General features: G+C 41.6%; 1 protein-coding gene across 7 annotated transcripts in view; it reads right to left on the reverse strand.

Annotated features, from left to right (window-relative positions):
- The window catches only part of EBF2 (EBF transcription factor 2), a 203659-nt gene that overhangs the window by 40115 nt on the left and 136687 nt on the right, over positions 1–26857 (reverse strand). For 4 of the 7 annotated variants that reach the window (XM_032143490.1, XM_032143494.2, XM_032143496.2 and 1 more), the window contains 4 exons: positions 26242–26323; positions 7971–8088; positions 6052–6182; positions 4956–5082 (listed from right to left, as the gene is read on the reverse strand). In XM_032143490.1, coding sequence (XP_031999381.1) covers positions 4956–5082; positions 6052–6182; positions 7971–8088; positions 26242–26323 — 458 coding nt within the window. Of the gene's footprint in view, positions 1–4955; positions 5083–6051; positions 6183–7946; positions 8089–26241; positions 26324–26857 lie in introns of all 7 variants that reach the window. The other 3 variants (XM_032143495.2, XM_032143492.2, XM_032143489.2) reach the window with 1 other exon arrangement.

Below are 26857 nucleotides of genomic sequence, written 5' to 3' on the forward strand. Positions count from 1 at the left end.
TGGACATTGAGAGGAAGGCACCGACAGCCACCGGCAGGCCACTGACCGGAAGAACAACACAGAATGTGGCTGGGGCAGTTGGAGGAGAACCTGGGCTGCCAAGAGGCCCAGGGAAAACCATCTCCCTTCTGGCTCCCCCATCTGCTGAGAGCTACCTCCCCTCAATAAAACCTTGCACTCATTCTCCAAGCCCAGGTGTGATCCAATTCTTCTGGTACACCAAAGCAAGAACCCTGTAATATGAAAGCCCTCTGTGCTTGTGATAAGGCAGGGGTCTAATTGAGCTGAGTAACACAAGCCACCTATGGAAGGCTAAACTAAAAGAGCACCTGTAACACACGCCCACTGGGGCTTCAGCTGTAAACATTTACCCCTAGACGCTGCTATGGCGTCAGAGCCCCACAGCCTGCCCGTCTGCATGCTCCCCTAGAGGTTTGAACAGTGAGGCACTGAAGCAGCGAGCCACAGCCCCGTCATATGCCCCGCGAGGGGGACAAGGGGACTTTTCCCATTTAGGTAATAATAAGAATAATATAAATAATAAACCACTTTTTGACTAATAAGATACGGGCCATTCTATCCACTCTCTATCCCAGGTACTTTCCATGAAGAGACCTGGCTGTACCAGCTTGTGAAGGCAGGTGGTGAAGTTTTCAGGAACGTTGTGAGCTACTTGAGTGATAGCTTGAAATCTGCCATGGTGAGAGTATTTGACCGTGGAAATCAGTAAATGGTATAAACCCATGCTTTAAAAAAGAAAATCTCCTTCTTCCTGAAGAGCCAGTTGTTAAACCTTTGCCAGCACACCACAGTTGCCAGGCATTGTATCATTTAATCCTCAGCTCTGTAGGTAGCCCATTTTATAGACGGGGGAAAAGGAGGTTAAGTCACTTCCCCAAGATTCAAGAACAATTCAGGAGGCAAGCCGCGCTATGAGTCCAGGTATCTAATTCCAGAGCATGAGCAGTTCATGTTTATGTCAGTGCATCGTAATGTCAGGAAGGTGGGAGACACTGGTTTGACTTCTCTCCAGTAGCCTGAGCGTAGAGCTCAATGTTGAGCACAGCGTGCATTGCTCAATAAATATACACTTCATGCAAAAGTCGTTAATGTCTCAGCACATGAAGAAGCAGAGATATTTCCTGATACGACTTGCTAAAGGAGCATCAGAAAGACCCCAGGCAGGATGGCCAGAGGCCTGAATCTTTGTTCTAATGCCATCTTTAATTCAACAGGCAATTACTAGCAAATGACTTCTGCTTAGGTTTCAGATTTCTCTTCTGCAAAAGAAGGACTTTGACTAGATGATCTTCATAGTCCCTTAATCTCTAAAATTATTTGAATTTACATGTAACATAACATCTGTTATTTTCACAGGTGTATGGGCTCCTCTTTTGCTAGGTACTGTGTTTCCAAGATCTGTCAACCACAGCCTCCTCATTCTGTCTGGCAAATTCCTACTTTCCTTCAAAAATGTCAGCTATTGCTACCTCCTCTGGGAAGCCTTCCCTGATTCCCCAAAGCTAGTCACTCCTTGCATAGTGTACCTATAATCCTTTTTTTATTTTAGGGGCTGAATCTAATTATTATAATGTAACGGTAGCCATCTCCCTTTTTTTTTTTTTTTTTTTACTTTTGTCATCTCCAATTCTAGAACTGTAAGCTGATAGAGGTGTACCGGTATTATTGATTTTGTGCGTTTAGAGCACGTGTTTGTTGAGTAAATAAATAGGTGACACTTCTATCTTCAGAAATCCATATCTAATTGGTCTGGGGTTTGACCTAGACACTGATAATTTAAAGTGTGGCCAAGGGTGAGGACCTCTTTTACACACGCACACACACGTAAACAACACCTGGTTCCAAATGTCTACATCAATGGCCCTACTGATTGAGATTGTTCTTTACTTCAATAGAGAGCTAAGGATTGGCTACAGTGTGCTTGTTATGATACCTACCCATCTCCTTGTAGGCCAGCTCCATCACCCACGTCCAGGGGTGTCTTTGAAACACTAGAGATACCAGAAGCTCTACATGCAAACAGTGTCCTGGAACAAGACCCACCCTCCAGCTGACTTCAGGGACAGCCCATGCTCCTGGTTTCCCCTTACCCTGACCACTTCTTCTCAGGATCCTTCCCAGTTTCCTCCTGTCATCTTTAATCGTGCATGCTGGTGTTCCCAAGGCACCATATTTGGACTTCTCCACCCTATCATGGTGATCTTATCCGGTCTTGTGGCTTTAAATCCTGTCTAGATGCTGGTTGCTCCTCTGCTCAGCATCTTCCACGTCTTCCCATCCAAATTCCTTGCCCTGCCTGACTTTCCAACCTCATCTCCCATCACTCTCTTCCCCACTGACTCCACTCCAGCCACACCGGCATTCTTGCTCTTCCCCAACAGCACCAGGCCCCCTCCCACTTGTAATCTTGCTGTATCCTCTACTTGGGACAACCCCCTCCCCCATCCCCAGATTCATGGGCTGCCAGGCACTGCTCCAGTGAACACCAGTGAACCAAACAGAAAACCCAGCCCCAGGGAGCTCCTGTGATGGAGGAGGGAATGTGGATGGAGAGGAGAGGAGAGGAGGACAGAGGAAGAAGGAGAGACGGGGGGATGAATCTCCACAGCTGGCCCCATCCTGGGATTCAGGTCTTTGCTCCATGTCCCCTCCTCAGAGAGGCCTCCCTAACCAGCCTGCCCAACCCTCCCTCACTCTCCTTACCTTACTTCTTACTATCTGAAATTATATCACTTATTTTCTTTCTTGTCTGTCTTCCCTTCTATAATACAAGCTTTATGAAGATGGGGGACTTTACCTTCCTCCCTTCTATACCCCAGAGCTTACAGCTGGGCCAGCCCATGGCAGGCAGGTCATAAATACTAGTTTGAATGAATGAATGAACTATATCCCTTTGGAGCTGGAACAGTAACTTTTTTATTGTGACTGCAATAGAATCTCCCATAGATCCACAGAAAATAACACCTGAGATGTGCTTATCTCAGGACAGAAAATTCAAAGGCTAAATTTTAAATAAATAGACCTAAAAATTACCTCTTTCCATCTACTCCTAATTGATAGCTAGCCAGACATTGACACTTTAACAAGAGTAGGAATCAGAGTGCAAATGCGAGACTATACTATTTCTAAAGTAATATTATTAAAAATTTATAATATGCCTGCTATATTTTCTTGGTTTATATATTTCTTTCTCTATACTCTTTATTTTCTCTGTCAAAGTATAATACCTCATTGATCTTCCTGCTTCTGGTTGTTCCACAATTAACTCAGTCTTTATATCAACACCATTCCTTTTTTTGAAGACAATACCTTTGAGTTACTCCTTGCACAGAAACCCTCAATGCCTTCTTATTTTCTGACAAGTCAAGTCTAAACTCCCTTACCACGCTCCTTTTTTTTTAACTTTAAAAAAATGTGGTAAAATACACATAACATACAATTTACCATCTTAATCATTTTTAAGTGTGCAGCTCAGTTGGGCTAAGTAGTTCACATTGTTGTACAACCATCATCACCATCCATATCCAGAACTCTTTTTGTCTTGCAAAACTGAATCTCTGGACCCATTAAACAAATCCACAATTTCCCCTCCCTTAACCCTTGGTGCCCACCATTTGACTTTCCATCTCTATGAATTTGACTACTCTAGGTACTACATAAGGTTTTTAAGCTGTTTTATGCTTTCTTTCCTTCCCATGCTGATATGGTTTGACTGTGTCCCCACCCAAATCTCATGTTGAATTGTAGCTCCCATAATTCCCATGTATTGTGAGAGGGACCCAGTGGGAGATAGTTGAATCATGAGGGCAGTTTCCCCCATACTGTTCTCCTGGTAGTGAATAAATCTCATGAGATCTGATGATTTTATAGTGGGTTTCCCTTCAGTTGATTCTCATTCACTCGTCTGTCGCCATGTAAGATGTGCCTTTTGCCTTCCGCCATGATTGTGAGGCCTTCCCAGCCACGTGGAACTATGAGTCCATTGAACCTCTTTTTCTTTAAAAATTACCCAGTCTCAGGTATGTCTTTATTAGCAGCATGAAAACGGACTAATACACATGCCTAGCACATGTAGGATAAGTTCTAGTGTAAGTACAAAATGCATTGCCACAGCTGTCAGACAAGCTTTTGGTACTGTAGGAATGTGCTCACCTCACCCTGTGGCCTTTGCCTATGGGATTCCCATAGTGAGAACATTCTCCCTTTCTCTCTTTGCCCATCCAAATTCTCCCTGTCCATAAATATGGCCTTCAATTTCCATCTCTTCCTTGGCACCTCACCCCATTACTCTTGTCCACACTAAGCTCTCTCTTTCTAAAACTCATATTCCATTCATCAGAAATACCAAACATTTCAAATTTATGAATTCACCAGCTGTTCTCTGCAATATACCGTTGTCTCCTTCAAAAGTTTCTAAACTTCCAAATGGGGAAGGGATCATGTCTTACGTGTCATCCATACCCTTCGCTTAGAAAAAGCAGTTGATACAAAGTAGAAATTAAACAAATATTGACTAATATATGATTTTTACCTTCTTAAAGTTTTAAAATACTTTGAATTGCTCTCCAACATCACTAGGCAACTCTCTTGAATCTTTTCAAAAAATATAGTTATAGCCAATAACTGTCTATTTTTTAATCTGACCATGTGGATAAAAGATGGTTCCAGCATGGTTCCAACAGAGTTAAATTTGTAGAGGTGTGTTCCTGAAATGAGCTGCTGTGATCTCCCAGATCATGCAGAAGTTGCTTAAGTAAAACACTAATTAAGAAGTGAACCTTCACATCACCATTCGACATCTATCACTCAGCTCACTCTTTCCACACTAGTAAAAAGACCTAGAAAAATCAGGACGATTATAAAGTGCAGATACTGGGAACTAGCACAAAGGCAAACCAGAAGCCAGCCTCTCTTGGAATCATTTTCTCACCTACCTGTGTAAATGAACCTTCCTGGGGCTCCTTTGCAGAACTGTTTAGATTTATAAGATAATGTCACCTCTACCACGCCTGGGATGTGCCGGGGAGGAGTCTGTACTCTGATGGCATGAGGGGTTATTAGCTGAGGAATGAACAGGCAGGGAAATAAAATAACCATTAGACAAGCCATCACCAAGGACATAAGGTGTACAGCATCTCCCACTATTGCTCCCCAGGGGCTTCTTTCTCTCTGCTCTACTCTAACTGGAGTACTCCTAGCTCCAAATGCACTCTGAACATCCCTGTCCTGTCTCTGTCTGTCTCTCTGTGTGTGTCTGTCTCTGTCTGTCTGTCCCTCTCTCTGTGTGTGTGTGTGTCTCTGTCTCTCTCTCTCTCTCTCTCTGACCCCCACCTTGGAATTTCCTCTCAACTCAACCAGTGTAAGTCGTTTATTTCCTACAAGCCCAGCCTAAGTCCCTCCCACCTCCTGCGGCCAACCCCACCCTCATCCCTGGAATCCTTTCCTCTACTGAACTCCTATCCTGCTTGTGATTTCAAATATTGATCTGGCAAGTTCCAACCCCAACTTAGCACTGTCACTTATCTTTTTGTAATGTGTTATATGATGACGAAAGTCAAACACATCCAATTTAGAACATTTTGAAATCACAGAAAAATATTTGTTAAAAATTAACATCATAAAGACAATCAATATTAACATCTGGTATGTTTCCAGTACCTTTCTATAAATGTGTGTTATATAACTAGAGTTTACATCCATAGGCACTATTGTCCTTATCTTTTTTATGCTTAGTATTGCAGTGTGAGCATATCCTTTTTCCTGTATCATTCGATTTTTTTCAAAACATTTTTTAACGGTGGAGTGATATTCCATCACTTTACAATTCTAGATTTCCAAGTTTTCACCATTACTAATAATACTGCAGTGGATACTTATCTTCTTAAGAATCCCATGCCTGATTTACTATGACTTCTATGTTTTTTTACCCTTGGTGTTTGTGCTGCTGATGCTCTAGGACTGACTAGTTTCCCAGATCAAAACAATCTTTCGGCGAAAGGAAATCAGAGTAAGCCTGATGCCTCTGCCTACCTCGCTCCATACAAGCATGGTCCCAAACACCACTTGGAGACCATCAAAGAAGTTGTCCCCAATGATGATGACCATGGCTCCTCCTGTGGTCCAGCCTTCACTCGGGCTAATGGCTTTGATGCAGGGGGTAGCTAAGAAGACGGGAAAGAAAAAGTCAGGTTTGTTCTTTCATGAGTGTCCAACTTTTTGGCTTCCCAGGCCCACATTGGAAGAAGAAGAATTGTCTTGGGCCACATATAAAATACAGTAATGCTAACGATAACTGATGAGCTGAAAAACAAACAAAAAAGGTCCATGTATAATTTTTGTGATATCTCCCACCACAGATAAGAAAAAGAATCTTTGCCTTCAAAGGATTGGACACACCACAAATAAAAAAGTCCTTGCATTCAAAGGGCTGGACATCCGTGTTTGGTTGAAACTTATAATTTTGGGGATGGGCTGCTTTTGAAAGCTGCTGGTCATTCCAAGAAGTTCAAGCTGAGATTTGTTGACTTGCCATCATTCCCTAATTGGCTGTTGGTTTTCACCGAGTCATTAAAGCCTAACGAGTTGACCATTATGTATGAAAAAGTAAAACACTTAGGTAATTGTGCAAAGGGTGTTTGAAAAACTCTGTTGTTTTTGCCCATATTTTTATAAGTTGATCACACTGGAAATGTGTAAATCCCCTTTCTCTCCCCACCTCCTCTGCCCTAAGATGTTAAGATTTACAAGGCCTGTTAATGGGCCAGAGAGAGAGAGAGGGGGAGAAAGCAAAATCTATCATAGTTGAAGGCTTTTTTCAGCTCTATCAAGAGACAATTTCTAATCACTCTACTAACTTTTTCGAAGGATTTTCCCCACTTCTTCCATATGCTCCAGGCCTCTGGACTTTATAACCCAACAGGAACCCAATATGGTTTTCAGGCCATAACTAAAGTCGATCCATCACTCCATTTCCAAAGTTGACAGGGTCAAAGGTAGAGGAGAACTTTGGCAGGACTCCAAAAACATGAGCCCCCTTTGAACAGCCAGTCAATCACATCCAATCAGTCAAAAGAAACTGGATGGGTTCCTAGTCCTGAACTCTGGGATTTTCTTCTCCCCTTTCAGTGCCCACTGTGGGAGAATTAACACCACTCCAAATTCTTTACTGATTCAATCATTTTCTTTCAGTTCATTAATTCCTGTTTACAATGATACAAGATACATTTTCAGGGCTGAGTTAGAGTGGGAGGTGGGGGTTGGGTGGTAGTATATAACAAAACATCACACTAGAATAGTAGCCTAATTTGACCAACATTCTGTATTATAAGGTCTTTCTATACCAGTGAGTTGGGGAGTGCAGAAGGAAGGGGAAAAACTAAATGGAATTTACTTAGATTTGTCAGTTATCTTCATCAATATACTTTAAGTTTTTGGACGACTTGAAGTTTAACAGTTACCGGTATTTCTAATTACTTTAATGCACTTGGAAAACTACCCAGAACAGACCATGATTTCTTCTTGTCCAAGCAAACAAAAATCAATTAGTGTCAGTTTCATTCCGAACATTGTTTTGTTTTGCCTACAATCTGTTTAAGGGCACATCTGACACTTATTCATACATGTCTGGTACTGCAATGTTCCTGTTTAACTAAGATGTCATAGGCCTACATTGGCCTGAAATGCCCGTCTCGCAAAAGGGAAAACACAGAACAGAATGGAAGAGAGTGGGAGGCATGAGGACTTGGCACAGGCTGGTAGACGTGTGGGCCTTACAGTGGAGCAGGCTGCAGTTCGTGTTTACAACTTCGTTAAAAAAAAAAAAAAAAAAAAAACCCACATGGTTCTGTGTACTTTCTCTGCTCTGACTCCGAGACATAAATTTGAAGTTCGGACAAGGAAATTGGTGGAGAATTTCGTGTGTCTACTATGCTGAGCGCAGGCAGCCCTACCTTCCGATGGATCTAGTCTTCTTGCTCTCCGTCCATGCTTGGAGTTGTTATGAACAAACATGTTGTCAGAAACAGCCAAGACGTGTCCATCCACGTTCACCGTTGTTGACAACACAACCTGCATATTTAAAGTAAAAAGGAGAAAGGGAGTGCAGTGGAATTAGTTTCACATGAAGTAGCAAATGCACCAAAATTCTGTTTTGCCACACTTCCATTTGGCAAAGGGGAGATGGGACAGAACTTGGGACTCAACCGAGTTTTCTCCCCCTGTAATTATATCAAAACTTTACAGAAAAAGTGGCTGCCCTTCATCCATGCATTGTCAAGAACCTTTGCTCAAAGCACACCCATGTGATGAAGTGGAGAAAACGACCATCTGTCTGCTGGTTCCAGAAACCTGGTTCTCTATCAAAAGACCTGGACCGCCACTGCCAGTGGAGCCTCCACCACAGAAAGCTGGTGTGCCATGTGGAAGCTGAGATCTACACAACAGCTGGAAAGTCACTTCTCCAAGCTCGGGAGTCGGTTCTTGTACTTCAGACGGGTCCTGACATCATGCCCAGCATTGGGATGCTGGCTGGTGAATTGTCTGTGGTGTTGCTGCCCAGTAGAGAGTGGTGGCAGTGATGCCTCAACTTTTGCTGAGAAGATAAGGTTGCCATAATTCAGTGTTGAAAATACATGATGTGTAGCATCTAATGAAGGCGAGGGGAGAGGTGGTGTGGAACAGTGGCAGAACGTGAGTTTGGAGTCAGGGAGAGCTGAATTCAAATCCCAGGCTTCTGTCCCCTAACTTGCAACCATGATCAAATTACTTAACCTTTTCTAATCTCAGTTTTTCTTATCTGTAAGATATAAATAACAATGTGTATCTCACAGTGCTGAAATGAGGTATAATGAGATACAGGCACACATCCCTAGTCCAAGAATCTGAAATCCAAGATTCTCCAAAATCTAAACCTTTTTGAGCACTGACATGATGCTCAAAGGAAATGTTCATTGGATCATTTTGGATTTTGGATTTTTCAGATTAGGGATGCTCAACCAGTAAGTACAGAATGCAAATATTCCAAAACCCCAAATCAGAAGCACTTCTAGATGAAAGCATTTTGGATAAGGAATACTCAACCTGTAATACATATAAAGGATTCAGCATAGTGCTTGGTGTGTACCAAACTGGGATGAGTTCGCGTCCTAACTGCCTTGCCCATGCTGGGCTTGACCAGACCCTAAGACAGATGACATTATTCACACACAGAGGTTCTCCCGTGGTCTAAGCTCTGGGGGACGTCCTAGGAAAAGGCAGATAGGAAATAGGTACCAACAGTTACAAGGCATGGTCCCTAACCTAAAAGAGTTTATTTTCTGGCTGGAGAATCATAGTTAACACAGGAAATAAGTAGCACAAAGACTGGTATCGAATCGAGCTCCAGCATATGTACTGCAGATCAGGGGTGGGGGAGAAGCTCAAAGAGGTCGATATCAGCAAAGGCTGGCCAAGCATAGCAGAAGGGAGTGGACCTGGATGGAGCTCCCACAGAATCACTTGACTCAGAAGATGAACCACCCTAGACATGGGTCTACTTCTCAGCTCACATCAGTTATGCATGGCCATTATTATTGAGAAAAAAAAAAAGAACTTATTATATATGTACTCGCAAACACGTGTAGACCTTTTGAGGAAGGGCACTAAATAGGTACAAAATGAAGAGTCGTGTTTAAAAATGACTCTTCCTGTCTACTCCCAAAATAAAACAGTTGATATTCTACTTGTAACTGTCCTTCCTTATTTATTAAATGGAGGGCAGGGGACTTGATCCTGCCGTAATTTTTTTTTTTTTTTTTTGAGATAGAGTCTCACTTTGTTGTACAGACTACAGTGCAGTGGCACCATCTTAGCTTACTGCAACCTCCACCTCCAGGGTTCAAGCAATTCTTCTGCCTCAGCTTCCCAAGTAGCTGGGATTACAGGTGCCTGCCACCATGCCCAGCTCATTTTTGTATTTTTAGTAGAGACAGGATTTCACCATGTTGGCCAGGCTGGTCTTGAACTCCTGACCTCAACTGATCCACCTGCCTCGGCCGCCCAAAGTGCTGGGATTACAGAAGTGAGCCACAGCGCCCAGTCCTACCTTACCTCTGAATATGAAGGAATGAGGCAGCATTTTAAAAACCTTTTATTATGAATAATGTCAAGCAAACAAAAGAAACAGGATAGCATAATGAATCCCCAGTACTTACCATCCAACTTCAAAAATTGTCAAAATATCGCCATTCTCATCTGAGCTACAGTAGAACCCTTATCCAGCAGGTCTATGCTCTAAGACCCCAGTGGATGTCTGAAACCTCAGAGAATATCAAACCCTATATTATGCTTTTTCCTATACATACCTATGATAAAGTGTAATTTATAAATTAGGCACAGTAAGACATTAATGACAATAATATCTGAAATAGAACAATTATAAAAAGATATTGAAATAAAAGTATGTAAATGTGGCTTCTCTCTTTTTCTCTCAAAATGTCTTATTGTACTGTACCTTGGGTAACTGAAACCACAGAAAGTGAAGCCTCAAAAGTGGGCAGGGGAACTACTGTTCACCACCACCCACTCCCAACCCCCTGCTCAACAATGATAATAATCACAGGTTTGGGTTTTTTTGTAGGTAAAATTTACATACATTGAAATGCACAAATCTTAGCTGTTCAGTTTACACTGTGATCAAGAAGTAGACTATTTCCATCTTCCCAAAAAGTTATCTTGTGTTCCCTCCCAGTCCATCCTACCCCCACCACCAGCAAAGGAATACTCTTCTGATTTTTTCATTGCCCTAAAGAGTTTTTTGATGACATCTTTTTAAGTTACATTTTTAGCGTAATAGGTTTGGGAAAATCCCTAAAACCCATGAGTCCACAAATCATCTCATATAGTCTCACATCTTGAACATGGTGGTAACACATGCAAAATTTTACGTGAATAAGTGTCAGTCATCCAACCCAACAGATAATTCACTGTGCTTCTAATATGTGACAGGGCCCAGAGATTCAAAGAATAAACTTAAAGGAACCTCAGTTGTCATTCAGAAAATTATCAATATAATTGCTCACAATTCAGGGGTACAGCCTGTCTAGCGCTGTGTCTGTTTTCAGTTGTGTCCATGTTAACATGTTAGAATCTGGGGAAATTCCTTCCAGAAAGTTCCTATCACAGCGGCAAACATTAAGATGGCGGCATCTATCATTCCCTGTAAGTGCTCATGTTCTTATCAAAGTGATCTCAGCAAAACACAAGGTCATGTCACAGTCAAAGGGAGAGGCAGAGCCTCATGGTCACAAGGTTAAGATGAACATGAAGATTGTATTGCCTACCACCCAAAAACAATAGGAGAAGAGAGAGAAGAAAGAATCAAACCACTCTTATAAATTGTGTGTGTGAATGCATTTTCAAAGACATAACTGTCATCTCTGGAAAAAACAAAGCAGAAAACAAAGAGAGGGTGCTTTGGGCTTTAATTCTTCCTTTTTTTTCTTTTTTTTTTGAGACAGAGTCTTGCTCTATCACCCAGGCTGAAGTGCAGTGCAGTGCAGTGCAGTGCAGTGGCCTGATCTCAGCTCACCACAACCTCTGCCTCCCAGGTTCAAGTGATTCTCCTGCCTCAGCCTCCTGAGTGGCTGAGGTTACAGGCACCCGCCACCACACTCAGCTAATTTTTGTATTTTTTGGGTTTTACCATGTTGGCCAGGCTGGTCTAGAACTCCTTACCTCAAGTGATCCTCCTGCCTCAGCCTCCCAAAGTGCTGCAATTACAGGCATGAGCCACTGCACCCAGCCATGGGCATTAATTCTTAATGAGCTGTCCTACGCACACTAAGGGGAACCTGGGCCCTGTCTGAGGATTACATGGAGGTAAAGAGCCTTCTCTCTGAGGCTGCTTTAATTCACTCCACAAGCTCCTTGTCATACTGTCCATTAATACTCCCCACGCATTCCTGCCACAAAATATGGGGCTTTCGCGAGCCAGCTGATTTCATCATTGTCCATTTGGGTGGAGTGAGACTTAGTTCCAAAGTGAACATTTCCCAAATGACATACCCTGATGGTTCAGATGCACTTCATTATTTTCTATTAACAATAGAAATAAATTTTAATCACTTGCTGGCTCACGCTGGCCTCTCATGACAGCTAGGGAATTAACCTGAATTATGTCAGTGTCTGTAAAATTTATTACAAGATTTTAAATTATGTCCAAATGTATGTGCGTGTGCATGTGTACGTATAGATATGAGGCAAGTTCCAGGTTTTAATATTCCAAATATCTTAGATGGTGAGGTAGCTGGAAGAGCCTGCCAATTCAACTGAATTTTCAAAATGTGATGGATTTAATTCATCAACTCCACAACAGGAAACCAGACCTGTTTGGTGGTTGTTTCTATACATAGAGACACACACTTAAATACTGACTTGTACATACATTTGCTTTACTTCTGGAAGAATGAACTACATTATACAGGTGAAGATAGATTTGGTACAGTCAAAACTTCAAATTTAAGTTCCTTCACTGTTTACTGATGAACAATGACAACGCTGATATTCGTCTATTTGGAGAAGTTAAGATTTCTGAATGTTTTAGGACCAAAGGAAGTGGAATGCGCATTCCAACATCATCTTACTCCCAGGCCTTCCCCTTCCACAAGCCAACTTCTTTCCCCTAGTGAGTATTTCCTGGGTCACAAAGGCTGACCCTTCTCATCTGGAATCAATCAGTCAACCCCTGACAACTTCCTGAAACACCTCATTCCATTTCCTGTTCTCTCCCCCTTCTCGTTTTCCCCCTGGTTTGCTTCACTCTTCAAAACTGCAGGCCACAGCAGCTTAATGTTAGAGGGTCAGGCACAGTTAGACTCCAAAACACTACACAAGGACACCTTTGACCTTCAAAAATCTTTACATCTTAGCTAAACAAATCAAGGTCAACATTTCTTACCATTACCTTGTTAACTATTTGTATGCATCTCTGCCAAGGGTCTTCTGATCATATAACCATCAATACCACTTACTCACCTAAGATCAACCAATCTGCTTTAAAAGAAGCAAATGTAATATGGATAAAAGGTGCCATTTGGAGGTGCCTGAAACTGAAAATCGCCAGCATTATATTAGCAAACATACGGAGAGTATTCCATACAAAGGAACTTCTATGCCTCATCATCTCCTGTCACCTAGACCTGATAACTCGTCTTTTCTAAGGCTGTCAGACTCTAGTGGCACTGCTATTCTGCTGGCATGGCCCTAAAGAATGCCAATTAGGAATACAGATGTCCATAATTTGTGTGGGATGGACCCCCAGTTTCTGCTGCTGACACTGGTGACAGTTTTCATTTATTTCTTAGAGTTGATATATCTGTATTACAGCTCAAAGCCTGCAGATCTGAAAACTAAGTCATGGTAAATGACAGCTCTCCTCAACTGACACATTTCAACGCAAAAGCAACAACCAATTTATTTACGACAAAGTACCTTTAACACAAGCTTCCAAGAGAGAGAAATCAGGATCAATTGAAATTGCTTGCATTTTTTTCTAAATAAAAGTGGTTTTCGCCTTCTGCCATTCCCTATTTTGCTTTGATGTGATCTCTCATTTTTAGTAACACCAACTCAATAAACAGACCAATTGGAGAGTGACGGTGGTAGGTTCCATTTTAAATCATTTAATTATATGGCAGTGTTAGTTGGTTATACAGAAATAGAAACATGAATAAAAAGTCTGTATCTTCCCTTGAAAAATACAAGAAAGTTTTAAGAACAGAATCTACGAGTACATTAGCAGTCTTCTACCAGTTCTCAAGAAAACTGATCGGCTTTCTCAAATTCTATTTTTCTTTTTATTACCCAAAAGTTCTCCCATGTCCTGCACTCCAATAATTTATACAAAGCAGGAGCTGAGTTGTAAAGGAGCCCTTTCCTGCTCGTAAAAGGCCACAGTGGGAGTCACCCTTCAGGTGGACGCATCCGTTAATCTGCCTGAACAGCTAATTTTCCAGTAGAGGAGTTATTTCTTTAGTTATCAGAATGATAGCACATGCCATGGAGACTTTTACCAAACTGACTTATTCCTACCCTTTGGTTATTTTTATAGCCCTTCTCTAAAATGTCCTTGGCTTCTTGGAATACGGTGTGTGTGTGTGTTTTAAGTACTTATCCTTCTCAAAGCTCTAACTGTATGATTTAGTTGAATTACATAAGTCAGAGGAATGGCCAGTTGGGCCCTACTCCCAGCTAGGCTTTTTCAGCTCCTACCCAGGTGTTTCTACAAAGACCCTAAGTCTCATACAAAGAGGCTAAAAGAAAAAGAGAAGTCAAAATGAAAAATGTGTGGAATGACCAAATGATCTGCTCTTTGAAACAGACGACAATTCCAATGTCTGCAGTCACTAGAGAATAATTACACTGGTCAGAAACCTCCCCATATGGGCCAGAGTCGTTGCTTTGAAAACACACCAAGTTCTACCATTAGTCAGACACAGTTCCCCACCCTTTCAATGAGGGTCATGCACCTCCTAGCTGAATGTGGGGCCTTTGGGTAGTTTAATCTCAGTAAAGCTATAACACATCGCATTTATAGCACACTCCACGTTGAAGACTCTGATACCCTACTTATGAATGTGCATACACTCAGCTAAATAAAATGGTCTCGAAAATTCCTGTTATTTTGCCAAGAATGGAAAAAAAATTCTTTATGACATTTTACATCTGGAAATGGAATTAAATTCATGATGTGCTTTTCCCTTATAACTGTTCAGTTGCCATATATGTTATTTCAGCTTTCCCAAAGCATAACTGTTATGTGGGATTTTATTTTCCACCTGTGGAAGGAGGAAAGGGACACAGAAACCATTAAAGGGACAGAGAAAATCAAGACAGACTTCTGGCTATGGCGGGCAACCAAGCTGCAAGTCCATATTGCAAGGAGAAATACACGTCGAGTTTTTACACAATTCCGAATTCTCATCATTGACAAGGTGAATCTAATGACACAGTTTTGTCTAAGCCTCCATTAATTCAATCCAGGCTAACAACTAACAAATGGGCTAATGCAGTTTGTTCCGCCCTACCACTTTATTCTTGGCACACTTATTTTCAAGCCAGATTTAAGGCCCAGATTCTTCTTTGTTACGGGACTCCAGAGTCTCCAAAATTACCTTTAAACACCTACCCCACAAGCATGGATTTTGTCATTTTCTTTAAAAGGAATTCCCAGAATTCTCAGCAATGGCTGTTTCATATTCCCGAAGGCTGAATTTTCTGTTCAGTGAAGGATCAAGTCCCAGACAGGAGAACACAGAGTTGACTGCCATAGAGACAGATGCGGGAGGTTCTGGGTTGCTCCAGCAGAGAGGGGACTGAGCATCAATGGCATTACTCCTGCGAAGATGTGTTCTTTTCTTTTTTTAAAAAAAAATACATATTTTTAATTCTGTCAAGTTTAAACTGATATGCTTGATGACAAGAATATAAACTAAACCAACACTGGTCAATTTACTCAGTTTAAAAAATAATTCCTTTTAACTATTTTACTTTTTTCTCGTGTAATTTCAACTTTTATTTTAGATTCAGGGAGTACACATGCAGGTTTATTACATGAGTATGTTGTGTGACACTGCAGTTTGAGATACGAATGATCCTGTCATCCAGGTAGTGAGCATAATCCCTAATGGTAGTTTTTCAGCCCTCTCCTCCTTCCCTTTCTCTCCCTGCTGGTAATCCCTAGTGTCTATTACCCCCATCTTTATGTCCACTGGTACCCAATGCTTAGCATCCACTTACAAGTGAGAACATGCAGTATTTGGTTTTCTGTTCCTAAGTTTATTTGTTTAGGATCATGGCCTCCAGCTGTGTCCATGTTGCTGCAAAGGACATGATTTCATTCTTTTTTGTGGTTGTGAAGTATTCCATGGTGTCTATGTACCACATTTTATCTGATCCACCATTGATGAGCATCTAGGTTGATTCCATGTCTTTGTTATTGTGAATAATGCAGCAATGAACATACAAATGTGTGTGTCTTTTGGGTAGAACAATTTCCTTTCCTTTGAGTATATACCCAGCAATGGGATTGCTGGGTGGAATGATAGTTTGATTTTATTTTTTTCATTTTAACTAGAGAAGATACTTTCTTAAGGAACCAGACAGCACTGTGTTTCCATCAGTCACTGGGTATTTATTGAGGCCCAGTGACTAGGCGCTCTGGGCGCTCTGCTACATGCAATGCAAGCTTATAGAAAACATTGTCGCAGCCTCAAGGAGCTCACCCTGCAGTGGACAAAGCATAGCAAACACTAGACATAATCAGAAAATATTATTGCACGGTAATCTGTCATTGAGGATTAAACTGTGTGGCCACTGTGTACTCTAGGGGCCCAACGGTGGGAAGAATCAGCGTGAATTGAAGGCTATCACAGCCATTTTCATCAAGAAAGTGAGATTTAAGAACAGGCCTTGAAGAATTGGGGGAGTTACACAACTTGAGGTTACTAGGATGATTATTCTGGCACCTAAAAAGAATTCTAATTGGCATAAAGGAAGTAGTATGCCCAAGAGCTCTCCGCTGGTATATTTTGGCCAATTTGGCTTTAGAGTAAACACCTTTTAGAGCTTACTTTTAAAAACCCAGTTGAGAAATCCAGTGGCAATTTAAAAAAACAAAACAAAACAAAAAAAACCCAGCTTTTCACATCATTGAGGAGTGTGAAGATCGTTCATCTGCTTTGCAATACTGAATGTCTCTTCATCTTAAAGGCCACAGATACTTGCTACTCCCACCCTACCTCATTTTATTCCATTGAACCCATTACTTTTCCCATCTAAAATTTGTGCCAAGTGGGATGGTTACGGTCAAGGGCAATATTTTACTAGCAAAAGTTTTGAGAGCCACAGGGGAGCCATAACATATTTGATGCAGTTCTTTGTTTGGCTTGGGCATTCTTGTCTACGAAGCTCTGGCCCCAGGGACAACCTGAATCACCTGTGGCCTATCAAAAATCAGGAGCACACAGGCCCTGGAAGCAGCTGAGGAACTATGCACTCTTATTGCAGGACTAAGAACACTTTGCTTTCCAGGAAGTTCTGCATTCAATAGTCCTGGAATGGGTTCAGTGGCAGGTTTGTGTCCACATTAGAGTCCCTTAAAATATTTAAGCATTTAGATTGTGTTTCCAGCTAACTGCAGTCTGACATACCCTCTCCCAAAAGTTTCCCAGGCAACTACTGGTTTTCATTTCTCACCTTGTTCTTTTACAAAGAACTCAAAACTCATTTCCTGGGTGAGTCAGTCAAGATTTCTGTCACCCTGATTCTTGTCCCCATTCAAGACACCAAAATTTAGGGATGGAGGCAGCAGAAGGTTCTAACAGCAGAGGAAAAGCTTGAAGTCACTCCAGAGAGCCTTCCCCAAGCTTACATCATTGGACTGAGAGAAAGATCCTCCGACCCTCCAAGGTTTTTTTTTTTCTTTTTCTGACTTCAAATAGATAATTATGATTTCTTAACTCGGACTATCTGGTTTGTTTTATCATCAGATAATGGATTCACCTGCTGATCAGAGAGGCCCTAAGTCAAGTGATTTCCATTATGTGCTTTAAAACTGCTGCTCAGTAGCACTCTGGATTTCAAATGGTAGATGAGATCACAGAGCAGCTGGAGCAGCTCTCACACTGAAAGATGTGAACTGAAGAAACCTGCAGGCAGCTGGAGCTGTATTAAATTTTTACCATTTGGAGTTAATTTAAACTCTCGTTTCCCTCTCCAACGGGTGTGAGAGAAACATTCAACATTTTTTATTTAAGGAAAATAGATGGTGGGGCCATTAAAAAGTTTTATATAAGAGCTGGGGGTTTAAAAATCATAAGGGGTTGCTGGATGGAGCTTGGCTCTTTTCCAAGACATGAGTAGCCGTGCCCTTTGCTCTCGCGTCGTTTAGTAAACCCGACTAATGGCTCGTGCCCAGCTGTGTGTACGAGGTGTCTTTGTCAGAGCCATTCATTTGCCCCATCGTTCTTCTGCAGTTGTTGCATCCAGCATGTTGCAGCAACAGGCACGAGGCCTCTCACATGATCCAACCACCCTGTGGACTCCAGTCAATCCCACCGGGGCATCATTTCCTTTCTCCATTCCCATCCAGCAGATCTTTCTGCCCTTGGTCCCCTTCTCTCCCCCACCGGGCACTTCTTCTTGCTTTCTCACAGGCCTGGCAGATGTGCCAGGTGTGTTTTCAAAAAGCTCCAACACCTTCCCTCGAACCCTTCAAATCCCCATCAAGATGCCCTTCCAGCAGGCCCATCCTGGGCTTGCGTGCAACCTGGAACCCACTCAGCACCGAAGCCTTCCCCAGCCTGACTCCTGGAATGATTTTTCTTTCATTAGAAATGTGTCTGTCTGGCCAGGTGTGGTGGCTCACACTTGTAATCCCAACAATTTGGGAAGCCAAGGCAGGTGAATCACTTGAGCTCAGGGGTTGGGACCAGCCTGGGCAACATAGCAAAACTCTGTCTCTACAAAAAACACAAAAATTAGCCAGATATGGTTGCATGCACCTGTAGTCCCAGCTACTTGGGAGATTGAAGCAGGAGGATCACTTACACCCAAAAGACCAAGGCTGTAGTGAACCGATATTGCACCACTGCACTCCAGCCTCAGTGACAAAGTGAGACCCTGTCTGTAAAAAAAGAAAGAAAAAGAAATTTGTCTGTCTTTCCGTATCTACTGACATATCTCTTGAGGTCAAGGATGACACGACCTGCACAGATATCTCAGTCCTCTCCCTAGCATGACTCTATAAATTAAAATTGATTATTCTGGTGGACCTAATCTAAAAAGGGAGTAATTTAGGGGGTAAATTTTAGACACCCAAGGGTCTCTCAGGGAAGTTCAGCAAATTGAGGTAAGCATCTTTATCTTAATTACGAGTAAGCTCTCGATTAGAGTGAAGTTCATTAAAAATGATTTGGCAGGATGAAGATGGTTAGTTAATGGGTACAACCATACAGTTAGAAGGTGTAAGTTCTAGTATTTGATAGAGTGGGGTGACTACAGTTAACAACAATGTATTGTACATTTCAAACTAGCTAAAAGAGAGAAGCTGCAATATTCCCAACATAGAGAAATGATCAATTCTCATGATGATGGATGACTATGGATACCCTAACTACCCTGACTTGATCATTACACATTCAATGCATGTAACAAAATATCGCATGTACCCCATAAAGATTGCAAACATTATGTATCAATAAAAAAATTTAGGCTGGGTGTGGTGGCTCATATCTGCAATCTCAGCATTTTGAGAGGTTGAGATGGGTGGGTGAATCACTTGATCTCAGGAGTTCAAGACCAGCCTGGGCAATGTGGCAAAACCCCATCTTGATAAAAAATACAAAAATTAGCTGGGCCTGATGGCACACACCTGTAGTCATAGCTACTTAAGGGGCTGAGGTGGGGAGATGGCTTGAGCTGGAGAGGTGGAGGTTGCAGTGAGCCAAGATGGCACCACTGCACTCCAGCTTGGGCAAAAGAGTGACATCTTGTCTCAAAAAAAAAAAAAAAAAAAAAAAAGTCAATGATTTTTGAGGTTGGATTGTGTTAAGGATCTCAATTCCAGAATGCTACTACGTCCAAAATGACCTAATATACAAGCTGGTGCTGTCCATAGGACGGAGAACACCCCAATGATCATGTCTTTTTAAAATGAAGTCCTTTTGAGGCAGAGGGTAAAAACTTGGCATTCAGGCCTCTAAGCTTCCCAGTCTTAAGTAGATCTGCTGACATTTGTGTCCTATAATAGGTGATGCTGTGGAAAGCTCAGAAAACTATTCAGAAGAGCATCCACACTTACTGTTACTATAATGGTATCATTTAGCTCCACAAACATCTACACTTGACCAAGCCGCTGAGTTCCAACAAGCACCACAAACACAGCTGGCACTGTACGGAAGCCCACTGCTTCCAGGAAAGTCACCTGAACGTCACAGAGAAGCAGACTTGAGCTATGCAAACCACTCATTTATTTTTTATATCCTTCCACTAGGATGCAAGCCCCTCAAGGGCAGGAATTTTATGATTTGCTCTCTGCTGTATCTCCAGCACCTAGGATAGTGCCTGGCACACAGAATTTCATCAGTAATATTGGCTGGGTGCACGAATAAATGAATGAGTACCTCTATGTTTTCACTATGACTTGGAACAGACACAGCCATCCTATCTATGACAGTGAATTAGCAACAATAAGCTCTAAATTATTGTCAATTCCTAGTGATTTTTAGAATTTGAATGTGGGAAATGACCGTGTGCCTGACTTCCTCTTCCTAGCTTGATTTTCTTTTGGATTTTACAACTGCCTGCTCTCCACCTACACAAGCAGAAAGAAATAAAGAATGGGATTCATTATGTCTTAACAGGCCTGTCAGCTTAAACTAGACACACATTTCTTTTCCTTTCCTTCATTGAGCTGTTAATCTGGGTGTTTCACCTAATTGTTCCATTTCAAGGAGGGCAGAAGTTATTTTCTGCATGCATGACCCATGGATTTAGATACTTGAGGAGCCCTGGAAATCTTAAGTTTCTTTTCTCTTTTTTCCTTTTTTCTTTTGCTCTCTTAAAAATTTATTTAATAATAATATATTATTTGAATCAATTATTTTAATAATCTATTTATTTAATAACAATCTACAGAATTCCTGCCATTGTGCTAGACATTGGCAATACATACAAAAATAAATAAAACTTATCAATTGCCTTCAAGCAGCACACAGTCTATTGGAGAGACAGACAAGAACTGCAAGATGATGTGATAACTGGCAGGGTAGGGGCCTGCAGGGAAGGGTGTGTCAGCACAGACCCAGGAACCAACAGCTCCATTTGGAAGAGTCAGAAAATGCATCACTAAGGCGGTGACATTCAGCTGTAGCCTTAAAGCATGAAAAGGAGTCACAAGTTGGAGAGGGGTGAAGGGTTCCCAGGCAGAGGGGTGAACATATGGAAAGCCTCCTAGATGCAACAGAAGTCAGACATGGGTGTGTGGTGAGCAGCAGGCAGATGAGAACTTCTGGGACAGGCATGACAGGTTTTCCTGGTAGGCAGAGGCTGAGCGGCCTTCTCAGCCATGCTTTTTTAAATCCAAGCTTTGTGTCCATGGACAGTTGATATCCATGACGCATTTTAGTAGGTGTATATATTTAATTCTTATGGATACGTAGCAGGTGTATATATTTATGCGGTTCATGAGATATTCTGATACAGGCATACAATGCATAGTAATCACATCAGGGTAAATGGGGCGTCCTCATGACATTTTGTTTGTCCGTTTTTTTTTTTTTTCCTTTTTGTGGAGAACAAGGTCTCACTACATTCCCCAAGCTGGTCTCAAACTCCTGGGATGAAGTTATCCTCCTGCCTCTGCCTTCCTAAGAGCTGGGATTACAGGCGTGAGCCACTGTGCCCAGCATCATGACATATTTTAAGAGGTAACTCTGGCATTCATGCTGAGGACGGGTTAGACAGGGGAGGGATAAAGATAGGGGCTATGGCAGCTTTTCAGAAGAGAGGTGGATTTAATAGATACTTAGGAGGAGGAGGCGACACTTTGACAATGAAAGAGGAGGGAATGAGTCGGGGAACAAGCACTGAGTTGTTTTGAGCACGTGCTCATTAGTCATCCAGGGAAGATGCCCAGGAGGAAGCTAGCGTTATATGCCTTCAGCTCTAGAGAAGTCTGAGAATATAGATACAGAAATCATCCAGGAACAGAGAGCATTTGAAGCCAAGAGAGTGGATGAGAGATCACGAGGAAAAGTCTTAAGTGGACAGATCCCCACTGTTAAAGGTTACCTTACATAAAGGATGCCTATTGGGCTTTAAATGAATTCCATTTCTTTAGACTAGAGGTCCATGGAAGCTTGAGATATTTCAAGTGGTCTGGAGACCCCTGAAATTTTAATTAAAACTTTAAATGTAGTATTTGGATGGGATACAGACTATAGCTTTTACCAGATTCTTAAAGGCATTTGGGCCAAAAAAAAAAAAAAAAAAAAAAAGGAAAGGTTAAAAAGAGTTAAAACCCTTTGGGTTTCAGTAAGTATTTTTTATGTCCTATAATACTTAGGACTTGAATGAAATTAAAGAGAGGATTAGTTCAAGCTTGAAAATAATCTTGATGTAACAATTTTGGTCTGATTGGATGATTTTTGTGAAAAGAATCCATGTTCCACCAGTGTTTGGGGGTAAGGGAAGGAGGCGGGGAGAGTTTTACTGAGTTCAGGATTTGGTTAGAAATGTTTCATATTTCTATTCCATTCCGATCAAATCCTCATGAAAGAATCCTTCATATTAAATTTATGTTTGATCATATCACAAAAGTAGACAATTGAAGGAATTGTGTATATGGCTTTAAATGACTATCTTTGTCCTTCTGAGTGAGATACATACTCTAGGAATTTCTGAAAGTCACCATTCATTCAGATGACTGTCACACCACCATGAGTATGCACTCTCTCTGGTTTTGTTTCATATTTGGAACCTGAACTAAGTTTCTTGACTATGATAGCATATTGCTAAGCCTGTCTTCATAATAAGCTTCTCTATAAGAGAGAGCCGTCATTGAAGGTTATATTCTTAGTAGAATCTAAGTACAGTATAAAAATTGCCAATTCTTTTGTGCACCAAAGGACACTATCAAGAAAGTGAATGACAACTCATGGAATAGGAGAAAATATTTTCAAATCACATGTTTGAGAAGGAGCCAGTATCCTGAATATATAAAGAACTCTTACAGCTTGACAATAAAATGCCAAATAATGCAACTAAAAAATGGGCAAAGGATTTAAATAGACACTTCCCCAAAGAAGATATACAAATGAGCAATAAGCACATGAAAAGATGCTTAAAATCACTAATCATTAAGGCAATGCAAATCAAAACCACAATGAGATACCTCTTCACACCCATAGGATGACTTGAATTTTTTTAAAACAGAAAATCACAAGTGTTGGCGAGGAATTGATACCTTCACACATTACCAGTGGAAATGTAAAATGGTGCAACCACTATGGAAAAGAGTTTGGCAGTTCCTCAAAAACTTAAAGAAACAATTACCATATGACCCAGAAATTCTTTTCTTAGTTGCATACCCAAGAGATTTAAAAACATATGTTCACACAGTGAAACTGTACACAAATATTAACAGTGTCATTGTTTGTAATAGCCAAAAAGTGGAGACAATCCAAATGTCCACTAACTGACTAATGAATTTAAAAATGTGATATATCCATACAATGGAATATTCAGCTGTAAAAAGGAATGATGTATTGATACATGCTGTCACATAGATGAACTTTAAAAACATTATGCTAACAGAAAAAAAACAGACACAAAAAGCCACATATTGTATGATTCTATTTATGTTAAATTTCCAGAATAGACAAACCCATAGAGACAGAAAGTAGCTTAGTGGTTGCCAGTGAATGGGGAGAAACAGGAACTGGGAGACACGAGATTTCTTCTTGGGGTGTTCGAAAGGTTCTGGAATTAGATAGTGGTGCTGGTTGTACAACACTGTGAATGTACTAAAAACCACTGGACTCTACACTTTTAAATGGTTAAAATGGTGAATTGTATGTTATATGAATTTTATCTCAATAAAAAATGCAAACAAATCACCAGTTGACTTTAGCTCTACCCTTGAAATAAGACAATCAGAGAACCCACAAAGTCTAAACAATTCTTTTTGCCCTTGTCTTTGCAAAAGTCAAATACTTTCACATAGGATGAGAATTCTATATCATTTTGAGATCAACAATATTTATTCTATGCCAGTGAAAAACTCAGGCACCATGAAAACTCCACTTCAGTAAATAACTAAAGAAGTAGAGGAAATATTAGCATGCATTTGCTTTGTGAATATATTTCTAAACTTTGGGAGAAAGAAAATGACAAGGCATTCTCCTACAATAGAAGCCTCTTCACATTTACAACAGTATCCTCAAATTCTCAAATTTGAAACTCTTTGAAAGTGCTGGTAGAAAATAGGAATTAAAAAAAAATGGAATAAAAATCCAAACTGCCAACTCTCTTGTCTCTGCCTCTATATCTTCCAGAAATAAAGCTAAGCTTTGGTCATGGAGGCACTTTGGAATTCTTTTGAATTTTACTCTTCTTTGGACTGAAATAATTTACATTTTTATTTGGAATACTGAGCACAGTGAACTTCCACCATGCACAAGATTCCTGTTTGATCCCCCAAGAAGGCTGATTTTATTTCTGTTCGTCTTCATACAAGAAAGTAGGGCCAGGAGCAGTGGCTCACACCTGTAATCCCAGCACTTTAGAAGGCAGAGGCGGACAGATCACTTGAGGTCTGGAGTTTGAGACCAGCCTGGCCAACGTGGCAAAACCTCGTCTCTACTAAAAATACAAAAATTAGCCGGGCAACGTGGCATGTGCCTGTAGTCCCAGCTACTCAGGAGGGTGAGGCAGGAGAATTGCTTGAACCCAGGAGGCGGAGGTTGCAGTGAGCCAAGATCACACCATTGCACTCCAGCCTGGGTGACAGAGTGAGACTCCATCTCAAAAAAAAAAAAAAAAGGCAGGGAAACAGCCTGCCCAAGAGAGAACTCTTCAACTTTTTAAAGGGAGGCTGGTAATAGTGTTAAATATTATAACGAAAAATGTTCCTGTCACAGCAAGATTGACAGCCATGATGGGGTTAAAAAATAATAATACTAGATTTTTTTTCAAAGTAACTCTCAGTAGCCTTGTGTTTGGCCATCTTCCCTGTTAACTCTTGAATGGCTCTGCTCCTAAACATCTGTGTAGTTGTGACCTAACCACAGAAGCTCTCTAGCAGGGCCAGCTACATAATTTGTAGGGTTGAATAAAAAATGAATGTTACATTCCTTGTTCAAAAATTATTCAGCGTCGGATGCGGTAGCTCACACCTGTAACCCCAGCACTTTGAGAAGCCTAGGCGGGCGGATCACCTGAGGTCAGGAGTTCGAGACCAACCTGGGCAACATGGCAAAACCCCATCTCTACCAAAAAATACAAAAATTAGCAGGGCATGATGGTGCACACTTGCAGTCCTAGCTACTCAGGAGGGTGAGGCATGAGAATCCCTTGAGCCCAGGAGGCAGAGTTTGCAGTGAGCCAAGATCACACTGCTCTCCAGCCTGGGTGACAGAGTGAGACCCTGTCTCAAGAAAAAAAATTATTCAGAATTTCAAGAAGACAACAGCAAAAGATAAACCTAGCAGCTTCAACGTGTCTCATGCCCACAGTGTGCTGTCAAGAGTTTGATCAAACAAATCCTCCCAGCTCCTGGCTCCGGGCTTTACCACCTACTTACTGTGATTAGGGGCAAGTTATTTAACCTTCTGGAACCTCACTTGTCTCAGCCGAAACATGAGGCTAAGGTTCCCCATCTCTCTCATGGCTGCGAGGATTTACTTTTTGAAGTCTCAAGCTTGCATACTATCGTTTAACATGTTTTTAATTTTTCTATGGAAAAGGAGGTGCCACATATCTAGCACGGGGTGTGAGTGGCAGGAAAGCCATTTGGTGAATTGAATATGGGTCCTTCAAAGCTCAAGGAAGGGGGCCGAGAGGAGCTGCTCTTGCTTTCGTCTCCAGCCTGATACACTTTGCCTCGCTGTTTTTATTAGCTCGTCTCCTCAGTACATCAGTGGCAAGGGTGATGAAACCAGTGGCAGATTTAACTGCCAGGCAGCTGGGTCACCGTCCCGTGGGTCTTGTTGTCACGCTGCGATCTTAAAGTGACCACGCTGCTTGGGCTGCTGCCTTCCAGAAGGCTCAGAGAGAGACCACTGAATAGTTAATCGGTGGAAAAGGGAAGACAGGAGCTGTTGCTTGCAGAAAATACAGAGAAGCTGCTCTGAAAAATCCCAAGGTGGCTGAATATCAAGAACACGGTTCCTGCTGTGGGCAGCTGTGTGTGCAGTGGGCAGCCGGAGGGCTGAAAATCAAATCTCCAGCACCGGTTGGTGCCTCTCCCCGTAGGGCTTTGGCAATGGGGGCAGAAAGCTTAAACACTACAAGAGCTTAAACACTCAATGCTAGTGGCTGAGGGTCATCGTTTACCATTATCCTTTGTATTGTTAGCAGTAGCAGTGAATAATAATTTTTAAAGAAAAAGAAAATAAAAAGAGTGAGAAGGAGAGAGAAAACAGGATGACTTATTTAACAGGAAAGATCTGCAGGGCCCCTTACCTGAAACCGTCTCATGTCCCTTGGGTTTCCTGCTGTTTTCAAACAATTCTGATTGCACTTGAGGAAAAATTTTAAAAAGAATCTGTGAAGAGAAAGCGATGTGTTACATTTTTCAGTAAACATTTTTTAAGGGAGAATATAGCTGCATTCCATTAGATTTGATTTGAAAGCGATTATATTTCAGATCTGGGGAATTTCAACCTGCCCTGCCTGTGAAGGAACACTGCTGACCCTCTGCAATTTGCAAATTTGGATGTTTTCAATCTCAAGACCCATCACCCGCTTCTCCGTCACTGTGGGGGATTGTTAAGCGGTTCACAAGGTGGGCTTTGGTTTGTACAGTGGCCCCCGGAGTTTGTAGAGCACTCGTTCTGGAAAAAATTTTTTAAAAGGCTTCAAATGCAGCAGTGACCCCTGCTGTACAGAAAGTCTTGCTCCAGGGTTAAAAATGGCAGGACATGGCCCCAGAATCCCAGGGCGTCTCGTCTGTGTGGCTCTCCGCTGGCCCCAGACACCTTCATGCTCATATGTGAAGGTGGCCTGATATATTCAACCAATGTTTACAAAATCAGAAAACAGTATGTTATCATCCAAAGACAAAGTCCATCGGTGCAGG

The sequence above is a fragment of the Hylobates moloch genome, unplaced genomic scaffold (assembly GCF_009828535.3).
Source record: "Hylobates moloch isolate HMO894 unplaced genomic scaffold, HMol_V3 SCAFFOLD_22, whole genome shotgun sequence".
In the NCBI taxonomy this organism is placed as follows: Eukaryota; Metazoa; Chordata; class Mammalia; order Primates; family Hylobatidae; genus Hylobates; species Hylobates moloch.